We start from the raw sequence: 13679 nt of genomic DNA on the forward strand, positions 1-13679 counted from the left end.
CAGACACACACACACACCGACACAGACACACCGACACACACACCGACACAGACACACCGATACACACACCGACACAGACACACCGACACAGACACACCGACACACACAGACACACCGACACACACACCGACACAGACACACCGACACACACACACCGACACACACACACACCGACACAGACACACCGACACACACACACACACACACACCGACACACACACACACACACCGACACAGACACACCGACACACACACACACACCGACACACACAGACACACCGACACAGACACACCGACACACACACACACACACACACCGACACACACACACACACACCCCTCCCCGCCATCAGCATCCAGGAAGGGCGGGGCGGCGAGCGCAGCTGTCACCTCCTAGCCCCGACCCGACTGGCTTTCACGTGCGCCCCGCAGTTCAATAACAGCTCTTCTTCCGGAACTTCCTGGGGCGGCGACCAATCACAGAGTCCTTCCCGTCCGTACCGGCAGCCAATCGGCGCGCTTCCGCCTCCGCCCCTTAAAGGCGCCGCCGCTGCCGCGGAGCCCGGCCGACCGACTCGCGGTTCCGGCCCCCGCCCTCGGTATGGAGGCCGCGGGGGGCCAGCTCGGGCCCGAGCCGGACCTTTCGGCCGGCGGAGCTGACCATCCGGCGACGATCTTCAGCGGCAGGACGTCCCGGACGCCTTCGGAGCCGCGCTCGATCCCGACGGTGTCCGGGGAGGAAGAGGCCGAGAGCGTTGGGGTCGCGAGCCGTCACCCCCGGGCGGCCCCGAAGATGTCGAGCGGCAGCATCGTCCACCGGCCGGAGCTGGACGCTTGCGAAGACAAGCCTGGCTCCGGGGCGACGCCGACAGGGGCCGGGGGCCGCCGGGGGCCGCCGGGTTCCGAGCACGCCCCGCCCCCGTCCTCCTGGCCCCAGGAACCGGAGCCCAGCGAGGACCACCAGCCTCCCGCCCCGAGGGTCCGCCGTCGAGGGAGCCCCGGAGGCGTCGAGATGAACGTGGATCCATCGCAGCGAGAGGGTGAAGACTACGAGGAGGAGGAGGAGGAGGAAGCGGCGGCCGCCGGGAGGGCTGGCCGCTCCTTCCCCAGCCGCCTTCAGGACAGCCGCAGCCTGGACGGGCTGAGTGGGGCGTGCGGCGGCGGCGGCGGCGGCGGCGGCGGAGGAGGAGGAGGGGGATCCTCGGCGAGTGGCGAGGCCGGGGCGGGTGGAGGACGTCGCGCCACCATCTCCAGCCCCCTAGAGCTCGAGGGCACGGTGAGCCGCCACGGCGACCTTACCCACTTCGTCGCCAACAACCTGCAGCTGAAGATCCGGCTGAGCGGCTCGGCGCCGCCGCTCGCCCCTGCCTCCGCGCGGCCCTGCCTCACGCCCGCACCGACCCCTACCATCCCTCCCATCGACCCGGACGTGCTGAGGGATCTGGAGCGGCTGAGTCGCGAGCTGGGTGGCAGGGTGGACCGTCTGCTCCGCGGGCTGGGCGGCGCGGTGCAGGAGCTGACGGCCCTGAGCGTGGGCTGCATCCAGACCTACCGCGACGCCGTGGACTCCTTGGGCGAAGCGGTGGACATGAGCATCAAGGGCATGTACACCTTGCTCGCGCGCTGCGAGGAGCTGGAGCGCGCTCTGCAGCCGGTTCAGGGCTTGGCGCGTCAAGTCCGAGACATCCGGCGCACTCTGGAGGTGTTGGAGGCCCTGTGCAAGTGACCAGGAGCACGGAGGTGAGGCCACGCCTAACCTGGCCAAGCCCAGGGTCCAGTAAGGACCCTAAGGATTCTTCAAGGAGCCCTGGAGGAAGCTGCCTGCTGAGGGGAGGCCTGCGCACTGGAGGTTCTTCCTCCGGCATTTAGGTGGCCTGTGCCGGTTCTAAGCCTAAGGGGTGTGAATGGGGGAAAGCCGTAAGGAGGGTTTTCCTCGTGGGAAGGGACGTAGCTCTGCTTCTTTTCAGTTGACCATCTCTAGCTACCCTGCCCTTCCCGACTCTTCTCCCTAGCTGGAGCGCCCGTCCTGGGGAGTGCAGGTCCTTAGAGCTCTGCTGGAGGGCGGGGCACGCCCCCGTGTGTGATGAGAAAGAAAACAGGAGAGGCCCCAGCCCCGGAGCGGCTCTCCGGATTCCAGTGGTCACACACCTCAGCTGCCAGGGGCTTTAGGGACTCGATCGCTCCTTGTCCACACACCATGCAGGCGAGGGCGCGCGCCTGCACAACGCCCTGCTTCTTCCCTGCGGTCCCCTACAATGTCCCGGGTTGGAGCTAACAGGAGCACATTTCATGGAGGAGGGAGTGAGGTGGGAGACGTCTCACTGCGCTCAGGGTTCATTCAGGTAGAATGGTTGCTGGTTTGGAAGACCACCTGTTGTGGAGTATTCTAATGAGTTTTGGCTTTCTGAGTTTTTGTGGAATTAAAGTGCTGCTGCTGCTGCTGCTAAGACTGAGCCTGTTTTTGTGTAGGGGTCAAAGGGGTCGAGAAGCCAATGGAATGAGAATGAAGGCGGGGATGGCCACGGAGCTCCCCGGAGTGGGAACTGGGGGTACCGAGGAGGAAATCTCAGCCTAGATGGAGAAGGTTACGTGTCAGATCTGAAGGAGGTAATTTCACAAAGGGCCCAAAGAGCCACTGAAAGGAGAAACACAAGCATGGGTCTCCAGGGGACAGGGCTTCTCTGCCCTCCCCCCCCCCCCCCCGTGGACAGGCAGACGCAGGGCAGAGTGCTTAGAGAAGATACGTGAAGTCCTGTCAGCTCCATCCCTGACCTCTGTGCTAATCAGTCACGTGTAGATTTGAGACAGTTCTGTCCCAGTCGCAAAGGCTGTCTGCTTACAGTTTGCATATACATTCATGAGCTATATGTTAATGATCATAAACTCTCCAGGGTCGCAAAAGTAGTTTCCCACACCACAAGACACTCCCACATTTTGGAAAGCCTTCCAGTACATTAGGAAGAATGCTAGGGCATTTTCTCAGACATCATCCTTTCAGAAGATAATAGAAATTGGTAGGGCTGTCTTGTTAAAAGGTGAACATCAGAAAAACCCAAACTGAGAATTTGTCTTATTAAACTACTCACATTGAGCAAAGAAAATGGGGGAAAAAAATACTGGCCCGTACGGGGATCGAACCCGCGACCTTGGCGTTATTAGCACCACGCTCTAACCAACTGAACTAACCGGCCAGCTGCACATAGACACAAGTTTTAAAGCTATGTAAATGGAGAGACGTACCTACATGTGCCAGGAAAAATTTAAAACCATTTCATAAAACGGAAGAATGGAATCTCCGAACTAGCCAGGTAAGTACTTACTCAAGTTAGCAATCAAACCACAATTCTGATAAACTCAAAAAAAAAAAGAGAGAGAGAGAGACTTTGGCATTTGATTGTCGGTCGAGGCGCAAAGGAGGTTCAAGGACGGGCAAGCTGTTCAAGCACCTACTTCTAAATACAAGGTTACAGGACGCCAGAGATTGAGTAGCGAGTGGATGCGCGTGACGTGACGTAAAAAAGAGGGAAGCCCGCAGAGGCACCGCTGGGATTCGAACCCAGGATCTCCTGTTTACTAGACAGGCGCTTTAACCAACTAAGCCACGGCGCCCACATGCTCTCGCGACACCTTCACTCCTTGGCCAGGTCAGTTCCAGGGCACAAGGACGGCCAGGAACGCCGGCAGGCGGAGGAAAAGGTAGCGCCGAGGGCCAGGACGGGGGGCGCCGAGGCCTCGGACTCGGAGACCGCGTCACGACGTGGAAGCCCTCGTCCGTCTCTAGACACAAAACTGAAGGCAGACTTCAGGAGCCACACACGACGAGGATGGGATTCGAACCCACGCGTGCAGAGCACAATGGATTAGCAGTCCATCGCCTTAACCACTCGGCCACCTCGTCCACACGGGCAGGTGGCAGTTTGGCTTCTCTGAGAGCTGAACTCCTCCTCCAGCCTAGCGCGGTTCTCCCTGCGTCCCCAGGAATTCTGCCCAAAGCACGGCTGGATGCAGCGACCTCTGGGCGGCGACGAACTCCGAAAGCGCCTCCTCTCTGCCCAGAATTACCTTGATTTATCCCCCAAACGCTCTGAGATATACCGACAAGGAGGCCTCAGGTCAGGGCTCCCGAGCGTTCCCGTCCTTGCTCTTTAACAGATGCTTCTTCTTTGATCATTGGACAAAAATAAGGGAAATGGAACGAAAGTAGTGCAATGCATGGGCCGTAAAAGAAGAGCTGACCCCGACGTGATTTGAACACGCAACCTTCTGATCTGGAGTCAGACGCGCTACCGTTGCGCCACGAGGCCGGCCGGCCACAGCCGTGGACAGGTCACCTCATGACTGTTATAGGAAGACACCCCACGCACCCACGCGTTCCCGATGACTTTTTTTTTTTTTTTTTTTTTTTTTTTTTAACGTTCCTGAAAACCCCTAAAATGGAGCTTCTCCCCTTGGAGGAAAACCCAGACTGAACGCCTCAGAGCGAGCAGCCGCCCCACCCTGTCCGGTTCTCGCCTCTCTCCTCCCCAGCGCTGAGCGGGAGATGCAGGGACTTCTGTGAGCTCCAGGCCAGCCGAGGGCCGAACGGTGAGACCCTGTCTTCTTAAACAAGCAACCGCAAAAAAAGAAACAACCTTTTGTTTTCCGTTAAAATAATGGTGAGCGAAGAAACATAGTCCTGGGTGTGGTGGCAAGCCTTGTGATGCCCGCACTAGAGGCAGGTGAGGCGGAATCGTCTCACATTTAAGGCCAGCCTCGGTTGCTTAGCGACCTGGAAAAGGAAAACAAACAGCTGGCGCGGCGGTATGCCAGCACTCCAAGCTCGAGGCCAGTTCTTTTGTGTTTGATGGAGGAGTATGGCAAGAAACGAATGCAACGGTTTGTGTGCGGTACGAGAGGGACACGGAGGTCTCTCTCGGTGACTACCTTGTATATTTTTGCTTTGGGGTCATGTAAATGGTTAATATCATTGTAAAAATAAAATCGAAACGTTCAGATGGCGGCCTGGGGACCCGCGCCAGCTCTCAGGCATCTCTGGGATGTGCTACTGACGCTCCCTCCTGAGCTCCACCCAGCCTGGGGAAGCGGAGCAGTTACAGCAGCGCCCACCGTGGGCCGCTGACACTGGAGCAGCTGTGCACAAGCCGGCCAGGGCGTGGAGGTGACCTAGGTTAAAATATCCCCAAGCATTGCGCAGGAAGGTCCTGTTCCTTGGTCCAGGTAGACTGGACCCCTTGGTGCTAAGCGATCTGGGCGTCCCCGCCACGCAGACCCCCAGATACAGGGCGAAAGCATTGTTTTCTGATGACCACAAGCTCTTTCTGGAGATGGTGGCGTAGGCCTCCTCCGTGGTGCCTGATGCTTTAGGACAGGCTGCCAAAGCGAATCCGTTCCTAGCAACTGATCTGGGGACCAACCCAGCAAATCCGGGCTGAACCTGGTGGGTGCCTGGCACGATGCCGCCAACAGGCTGCCAGCATGCGTTGCATAGAATGCCTGTGCCCAGACTTCATAAGCAGCATAGATCCCCAGGCCCTGCTCGTTCCCTCCAAACGGGGGCGATTTAAACCATCAGATAACGTTCTGGGTCACTTTTCCTGGTTCCTGTCTTTATAATCCCAGATACTCTCCTCTCTCTTTCTCTCCCTCTCTCGCCCCCCGACACCGTGTGTGTGTGTGTGTGTGTGTGTGTGTGTGTGTGTGTGTGTGTGTGTGTGTGTGTGTGTGTGTGTTCACTCCACAATTATTAGGAGAGATAAGTGCCAGACCTGAAGCGAGAAGCCATTTGAAGAGCGCCAGTCACCTGTAGTACCTCGTATAGCCACAAGGTGGCACTAAAACTAAAAACTAAAACTCAGAAATAGCTTTTCTAGGGCAGGCTTCTGAGAACTAAGGTCCTAGGTGGGGGGAAAAAACCCGATAGGACTGGCCTACACTGCTCACTTACTTTCATTGCCGTATCACATGAAGTTTCTACCGTCTAGGAAGGCCCCTTTGTGCGGAAGCCTACTATAAACAGAAGATTCCAAAGTTCCAGACGCTACAACCTCTGATCCCGTAGCCAGACCCAGACCTTTTCCTCTTAATTTCTCATGGCTCATGGCATATGCTAGAGATCCCAGAACTTGGGAGGCTGAGACAGAAAAACTGCCATGAAGTACAAGGCCACCCTAGGGTTTACAGTGAATTTCAGGCCAGCCAGGACTACCCCTGTCCTTTTAAAAATAATAAAAAATAATAATTAAATAAGGCCGGGCGTGGTGGCGCACGCCTTTAATCCCAGCACTCGGGAGGCAGAGGCAGGCGAATCGCTGTGAGTTCGAGGCCAGCCTGGTCTACAAAGTGAGTCCAGGATGGCCAAGGCTACACAGAGAAACCCTGTCTCGAAAAAACCAAAATAATAATAATAATAATAATAATAATAATAATAATAATAATAATAAATAAAACAATAAAGACCCTGTCTTTAAAAATAATAACAAATTAGCATTTCTTGATCTGATTCCTTCTACTCTGATCCACTTGCTTGATTCCACCCTGACTCCAGCCTCACGGGTCCCTTCTAGAAGTTTCTTTCCTATCATTCTCATTCATCTTCTCCTTTAAAATCTATTTTTCCATGTTACAACCAGAGTCCAGACTACAAATCTGGCTGTGTCTTTCTGCATATCTGCAGAAGCTGAGAACATTTAGCTCCGTCTACTTTTCCAACGTCACTCTGACCTTTTCTCCCCTCTGCAGACTTCGGAACCCTGGGCTTCCTTTTGGTCCCCGCTTTGCAAGCGCACAGGGTGATGATCTAGCCCTCGCTCCTCCCTCCCTCTGGAATGCTGTTTCCCCAGATCTCCACAGGGCTGACTTCTGCCCTTGGATCTTGGGAAATCTTCAAAAGCACGTCCTATGGTTTCTTCACCCCATCCCGTGACACAGCTTCTTTTGTCTGGGAACGATGGGAAAGGTCCTCAGCTGCACCACCGGGGAGCTCCGCCTCAGAAGCCCCGGGCGAGAGAAGGGACACCAACTCTCCCGGTCCTTCGTCTGTGCCCTAAGCATGTTTGTATGTTTCCAACACTCTTAGCTTCTGTTGATAGTGAATACAAACCCCTCACCTCTCATATAAATAAATAAATGTAGCTGGGTGTGGTGGTAAACACTTTTGACCCCAGCACTCTGGAAACAGAAGCAACAGGATCTCTGTGAGTTTGAGGGCCAGCCTGGTCTACACAGTGAGTCTCAGGACAGCCAGAGCTACATAGTCTCAAACAAAATCCAAAGCCAACCAAAGCACATTTACATTTGTTTGTTTTGTTTTTCAAGACAAGATTTCTCTCAAGATTTCTCTGTGCAGCCTTAGCTGTCCTGGACTTGATTTGTAGACCAGGCTAGCCTCAAACTCAGAAAGATCCACCTGCCTCTGCCTCCTGAGAGCTGGGATTGAAGGCGTGCGCCATCACATGGATGCTAAGAGGTGGCTTGATTAAATTAATTAATAAACTTCTTTTTAAAGACTTTGGGGGGGGGGCATGGAAGGACAGAGTCTGACTGTGTGCCTTTGGCTGGCCTTGAACTCCCAGACCTGCCTATCTCTGTCTCCGGAGTGCTAGGACTAAAGCTTTGCGCCACTGAGCCTGGCATGTGTGCGTGTATGCATGTGTGTGCGTGTGTATGCGTGTGTGCGTGCGTGCGTGCATGCGTGCGTGGGTGTGTGTGTGTGAAGTTACCAGAATAGGTTGTGAGCTACAATATGGATGCTGAGAACTGAACTTACCAAGAGCATTCTTCGTTGTTTTGAGACAGGGTTTCTCTGTGTAGCCCTGGAACTCACTTTGTAGACCAGGCTGGCCTCAAACTCACAGAGATCTGCCCCCTCTGAGTGCTGGGATTAACCACTGGGCCACTTCTACAATTTTTTTTCTTTTTCCTTTCTTTGTGTGTCGTTTTTCGAGATGGGGTTTCTCTGTGTAGCCTTGGCTGTCGTGGACTCACTTTGTAGACCAAACTGGCCTCGAACTCACAATTATCCGCCTGCCTCTACTTCCTAAGTGCTGGGATTAAAGGCCTGAGCCTTGTCTTTTATATTAGTTTAAAGGTAAAAAGAAAGCCTGTGTGCTGTGGCGTTAATGCCAGCCAGCACTAGGGAGGCAGAGGCAGGCGGATCTCCCAGAGTTCGAGGCCAGCCTGGTCTACAAAGCTTGCATCCAGAAACTCAAGGGTAGAAAAACCAAACTAACCAAACTAAGTGAGTAAATAAAGGCACAAAGAAAAGCACTGGGGAGAAGACCGGCTGGGAGGTCGCTGACAGAGGGGCTCGGTTTGTGAGCCGTGAAGGCGGTGAGAATTTTCCGATCTGCAGGGATTTTCTCATTCGAAGCCCCAAATCAGTCAAGCCATCCTAGCAACAGGTCAGTAACTGAGCAGTGTCCGGGGCCTGACATCTCAGGGCGAGGGTGAAATCGAGGGTGGGTCAGCATCCAGGCCTGGATCATGCCGCCCAGGGCTGCACAAGCTCCTTCATGCTTCACCCTTTCAGATGCTCCCCCGCCCTCATCTATCTATCGCGAGACTTCGGGGACGTGTGTGGGGGGGGGGGGGATAGCTGCGTGGCGCGTGCGGGACGCAGTTACCGTGGCAACTGGGCGGCGCCTGAGCGCGCGGGAAGGAGGCTTAAACAGACTGATGTGGCCCTGCATGGACCCGGAGGCTTGAGTGACCGACCGACCCACGTCGGACTTGCAGCCCTAGAAGCCACGACCCCCCGCCCGGGGTCCCCGAGGCCATGGGTCGGATCTCCGGGCTCGTGCCCTCCCGGTTCCTGACGCTCCTGGCCCATCTGGTGGTTGTCATCACTTTGTTCTGGTCCCGGGTAAGACCTGGATGGGCAGGACGCGCGCGCGCCCTCCTGTCCCGAGTGGGTGGACCCAGCTCAGCCCAGTCCCCTCCTCCCCGGCCCCGCAACCCCATCTCTCTCTCTCTCTCTCTCTCTCTCTCTCTCTCTCTCTCTCTCTCTCTCGACATTTCTTTCTTTCTTTTTTGCCCGGCTCCCCAGGAAAGCAACATCCAGGCTTGCCTGCCTCTCAGGTTCACCCCCGAGGACTATACGCAGCAGGACGTCCAGTGAGTCCGTGGGGCAGGGGACAATGCCGGGGTCTCCAGAGGCGCCCAGAAGCCCTGATCCAACTCCTTTCTCTCCGCAGACTGGTGGCAGCGCTCAGTCTCACTCTGGGCCTCTTTGCAGTGGAGCTGGCCGGCTTCCTGTCAGGAGTTTCCATGTTCAATAGCACCCAGAGCCTTCTGTGTATCCTTCCTGCCTGCCCGGCGGTGCCATGGGCCTCCTGTCCACCAACCCCCTTTCTGCCTCTGTAGACCTTTTGGGCCCAAGTCTCTGCCCTCGGTGGCAAACCGAATCTCTCTAGGTGAGAGGTTTTAGACAGCAAATGGGAATCAATAGTCTTCAAACATTTGTTAAACCCTGCTGTGAGCCAGACGGGACTAAAGCCATTTTCTCCCGTTTGAGGGGAGGTGGATGATACACTTCCTGTAAATCAGTGTAATAAACAAGATCTTGCAGGAGTGTGCAGCGCGCTATGAGAACTCAGAAGGAACCCAGAAAATGAAGCACCTAGGAAGATTCTTCATGACTGGGTGTGGCAGCACAGGCCTTTTAATCCTAGCACCAGGGAAGTCGGGAGCAGGTGGATCTGTTGAGTTCGAGGCCAGCATGGTCTACATAGTGAGTTCCAAGACAGCCAGGGCTACACTGAGAAACCCTGTCTTAAAAACAAACAAACAAACAAAACTGCCCAGAAGTATTCAGGAGAGAGAGGTCCCATCAGAGCAAGGTCAGCCTCCTAAGCATAACTGTCTGCAAATTCAGAAGTGATGGCTGCCAGCTGTGGTACTTGCCTCATGGGAAGGAAACAAGACTGTGAACCCAAGTCCAAATACCAAAGGTGCCGGTTATCACCCGTGGCTTTCCTTGACTCCTCTGTGTTCTTAAGCCATTGCAGCCCACTGTAGCGCATCTGTGGCTCTGTCTTTCTTCATATTCGAGCAGTGGGAGTGTACCACGTACTGGTACATTTTTGCCTTCTGCAGGTGCAGCAGCAGCACTGGGTAGTTTAGAATTGGAGGGCGGGGGTGAAAAGTCTATCCCAAAAAGTCTATCCCAAATCTGAAGGTCCCCCCCCCCCCGCCGCCGCCACCTAGACCTTTCCTGAAAGCACCTGTGAAGTCAGTAGTATTTAGAGGTTTCATACTCATCCCGAAACCCACTGCCATGTAGGGTTTGGAGGGCTGGGTGTTTGGGTTGGCAGGGGCCCTGAACTCACCCCGTTCTTTTCACAGTGCCTTCCCGGCTGTTACTGAAACTGCATTATTCATCGCTGTCTTTGGGCTGAAAAAGAAACCTTTCTGATCACGGCCGGGATGTAGGGACCAGGGCTGGACGACCGATGCGCTTCCTCCCATCGCTGGTAGGAAAGCGGAGGTTTCAGTTTGCTCACTCTACCGTTTTTTGCCCCTCCCAACTGCTTCTAAGCAGAGGGTGGCTGTGTTGGGATAAGATCTCTCAAATCTTGGGCTATAATTTTACTAGAGCTTTGTAATAAATTTATTTTATAATCAAAGCAAGGCTTATGCTATTTTTCAGAAGACAATTAGTTGCACCAAGAAGCTGGTGTAAAAAAGGCTCTTTGTATGGCCTTACTGTTCATGAGGTGCTGCTTCTATTTGGATTTTTACGGTACAATCTAGGCGGAAGTAAGTAGGCGGAGATATGTAAATAAGCACCGCTCACATCGCTTCTAGTTTGCCTTATGTGAGTGTTGCATTCTGGGAGGATTTTGTTTCTCCCTTTTTGGCGCCGAATGGGAAGCAAATTATTCCCAGCGACTTGCAAATAGGTACGCCTGTCGAGTTGCAAGAACCGTGAGTCGCTGGGTTCGTGCCAAAGTGCGATATTCTCACCCTTCCTGAGACCGGAACTGTCTTTACTTAGTAAGGACCGGGCTGGGCTGGCTCCTTATCGTCAGGAGGTTAATCCTTACCTGTTCCTCCTCGCGGAGGGCAGATAGAGCGTGATGATTGGAGCCGCATGAGCCGCTGATTAGCGCCTCCGCGTGGCCGGGGCCTGACAACACCCCGGCTGCTCCCGTCTGACTCCCTGACGATCGCTCTTAGCTGACCGTGTTGACTATCAGATCCTCGCTGCTCGCCTCAGCCGTCCCCTCGGTGTGGTACCCGCAGGCCGGAACACCCGGCACCGGTAACCAAGGAGATGCTTCCTGGTGACGTCAGCCTGCCCCACGGCCTAAGCATCCCTTCGCATATTAAGGCCGATGGCCTCCTCACCACAGGTAGAGCCCTATTGGCGGTCCTGAGATGTGCTATGAGTCACGCTCAGCTATGAGTCACGCTCAGCTGTGGGCACGCAAGAGCCCGACCCTCTCACAGTACTGCCAGCTGTCTGAGCGCGAAGATGGTGGTGCATGCTACAAAAAGTGACTTTGGAGTTTCTTAGCAAGGCTTGAACAGGCTTCTCACTCTCTGGAAGTCCACACCCACACCTTTGTGTGTGTCTTACTGAAGTTGGAAAAAAAATTACTTTTGGGGGAGCTTTACTCAAGTTTTCAAACATAACTATTATTTAAATTAAACAGTGTGAACTTGCAATTAAGTAGGTTATATTTACACTGGAGGTACAGCTCTCCGGTAAGTAAGTGAATACTTGCTCAGCTTGAGGCTCTGGGTGAAGTCCTAAAGCCACCAGAAAATGGTGCTGCAAGCCCACAACCCCAGCACTCAGCCTGCAGAGGTAGGAGTGCCACAAGTTCAAGTCCCAACTGGTCACATAGTGTGTTTCCAGCCAGCCAGGGCTGCGTTGCGTAGCAAGACCCTGTCTCAAACAACACAACAGGATCTTGTTGGTCCTCATAGCCACGGACAAGCTGCCTCGTTCGCCCTGGAGGTGCCATGCTGGGTTCCTCCAGATGAGTGCCCTCAGTAGCTGGGGCCGGAGGTTGAGCTCAGCCTGGGAAGGCTTGCCAGGCAGCTGCAGGCCTGAGACAGCCCTGTCTGCCACATGCTAGGCGTTACCCTTGCTGACTGGATAGCCAAGGACATGTGATCCCTCTGACCCCAGAAAGCCTGCTCCTTTTGGCAGGCAAATCTTTCAAAGGTTTCTCTTTTTTGTTTGTTTTGTTTTTCTTTTTGTTTTTAGAGACAGGGTCTCTCTGTGTACCCTTGGCTGTCCTAGACTCACTTTGTAGACCAGGCTGGCTTCGAACTCACAGAGATCCTCCTGTCTCTGCCTCCCGAGTGCTGGGAAGTGTGCATCACCACCGCCCGGCTCTCTCAAAGCACTTTTACAAAGGAGTGAATGTAAGAGAATTAAATATGAAGGCTTACAAAGCTTCCTGTAACACATGTGCCAGGAAACACGCTCTCCTGCTTGGCAGTCCGTCATGTCCGCCTCTCTGAATTTCCATGGATCTCTGTTTCACAAGGTTATAGCTGTTTTGCATACACAGGCCGCCGTGTTGTATGTGCTCACTTTAGTAGCACATGTACTAAAATCGAAAGGGTAGGAAGAGGATTAACATGGTCCCTGTGCCAGGATGACACATCCTGAAACATTCATTGTTTTCACGTTTTCTTAAGAAACTACATATAGCCGGGCGTGGTGGCGCACGCCTGTAATCCCAGCACTCGGGAGGCAGAGGCGGGCAGATCTCTGAGTTCGAGGCCAGCCTGGTCTACAAAGCGAGTCCAGGACAGCCAGGGCTACACAGAGAAACCTTGTCTCGAAAAAAGAAAAAAACAAACAAATCACAATTAAACACAAGCTGACTGTGTTTAAATCCCAGCACCCACATGGCAACTTACAGTTCTGGGGATCCAATGCCCTGTTCTGTCTTCCATGGGTACTAGGCACTGACTCGGTGCACAGATATGCGTGCAGGCAGATACTCAGTCACATAAAATAATAATGACAGTAAAGAATAGTGTAGGGCTGGGAGTTTAGCTCAGCTAGAGTGTTTAATTAGAATGACCCTGGGGTTGCTCCCTAGTACTGCCCCCTAAGGAAGACCTTATTTTACTATTATCTGTATTGTGCGGTAAAATATATATAAACTCATACACATAAATGCATACTTTCCCAAAGACCCACCTGCCCAGCCATGCCAAGAAAGTTCATCACCAATCACTTTTTGGTACCCACACGCAGAGTGACTTCTCTGGCTTTAGCTATGTTCATGTGTTTGTGTTGAGCATGCCCCTCTTTTAAAGCCTGTTTTTCGGTTGCCTTGGCAACGGTGGTTTCCCTGGTTTGTCTTTCACTCCTCTGGCTGCTTCTCAAGCTCACTCAATAAACACTTGTGCACATGTGCTGGGGGGGTACATGGGTGTGCACATGTGTTGGGGGTACATGGGTGTGCAGCTGCTTGTACACGTGTCACAGGGGTGCACATGTGTTGGGGGGTTCATGGGTGTGCAGCTGCTTGTACATGTGTCAGTCACAGGTGTCATTCAAGAGCCATGCGTCTCCGTTATCTTGTTTTTGTTTCAAGGCAAGGCCTCTAACTGGTACCTTCCCTCTGCTGGAGTTGCAAGTAATTGCCCCAGATCTGGCTTTTTAGGTGCTGGAGCTCAAACTCAGGTCTACATGTTTACAGGACAAGTGC

At 53.9% G+C, this 13679-nt stretch overlaps 2 protein-coding genes and 6 non-coding genes across 9 annotated transcripts; 4 read left to right on the forward strand and 4 right to left on the reverse strand.

Moving 5' to 3' along the window:
• Positions 1–520: 520 nt before the first annotated feature.
• On the forward strand, positions 521–1917 carry Borcs6 (BLOC-1 related complex subunit 6). The gene has a single exon (XM_051167707.1). The coding sequence runs from the start codon at positions 602–604 to the stop codon at positions 1724–1726; it is 1125 nt and encodes a 374-aa protein (XP_051023664.1). The 5' UTR covers positions 521–601; the 3' UTR covers positions 1727–1917.
• Positions 1918–3117: 1200 nt separating this feature from the next.
• Trnai-aau (transfer RNA isoleucine (anticodon AAU)) lies at positions 3118–3191 on the reverse strand. The gene has a single exon. It is a non-coding gene; the product is annotated as a tRNA-Ile (tRNA).
• A 344-nt stretch (positions 3192–3535) lies between these two features.
• Trnat-agu (transfer RNA threonine (anticodon AGU)) lies at positions 3536–3609 on the reverse strand. Its single transcript has one exon. It is a non-coding gene; the product is annotated as a tRNA-Thr (tRNA).
• Positions 3610–3816: 207 nt separating this feature from the next.
• Positions 3817–3898, reverse strand: Trnas-gcu (transfer RNA serine (anticodon GCU)). The gene has a single exon. It is a non-coding gene; the product is annotated as a tRNA-Ser (tRNA).
• A 334-nt stretch (positions 3899–4232) lies between these two features.
• Positions 4233–4304, reverse strand: Trnaw-cca (transfer RNA tryptophan (anticodon CCA)). The gene has a single exon. It is a non-coding gene; the product is annotated as a tRNA-Trp (tRNA).
• A 4295-nt stretch (positions 4305–8599) lies between these two features.
• On the forward strand, positions 8600–10447 carry Tmem107 (transmembrane protein 107). 2 transcript variants are annotated; one of them, XM_051167595.1, is made up of 5 exons: positions 8600–8860; positions 9044–9111; positions 9192–9292; positions 9996–10092; positions 10342–10441. In XM_051167595.1, the coding sequence occupies exons 1-5, from the start codon at positions 8774–8776 to the stop codon at positions 10409–10411; spliced, it is 423 nt and encodes a 140-aa protein (XP_051023552.1). In that variant the 5' UTR covers positions 8600–8773; the 3' UTR covers positions 10412–10441. The 2 variants fall into 2 exon arrangements, 1 of the variants encoding a protein (XP_051023552.1); XR_007833079.1 differs by lacking the exons at positions 8600–8860; positions 9996–10092 and having other exon boundaries at positions 9016–9111; positions 9192–9410; positions 10342–10447.
• Positions 10448–11020: 573 nt separating this feature from the next.
• Positions 11021–11155, forward strand: LOC127208920 (U8 small nucleolar RNA). Its single transcript, XR_007833173.1, has one exon. It is a non-coding gene; the product is annotated as a U8 small nucleolar RNA (small nucleolar RNA).
• Positions 11156–12539: 1384 nt separating this feature from the next.
• LOC127208912 (U6 spliceosomal RNA) lies at positions 12540–12641 on the forward strand. Its single transcript, XR_007833167.1, has one exon. It is a non-coding gene; the product is annotated as a U6 spliceosomal RNA (small nuclear RNA).
• The last annotated feature ends 1038 nt before the right edge of the window (positions 12642–13679 follow it).

This window comes from Acomys russatus, chromosome 25, assembly GCF_903995435.1.
Source record: "Acomys russatus chromosome 25, mAcoRus1.1, whole genome shotgun sequence".
In the NCBI taxonomy this organism is placed as follows: domain Eukaryota; kingdom Metazoa; phylum Chordata; class Mammalia; order Rodentia; family Muridae; genus Acomys; species Acomys russatus.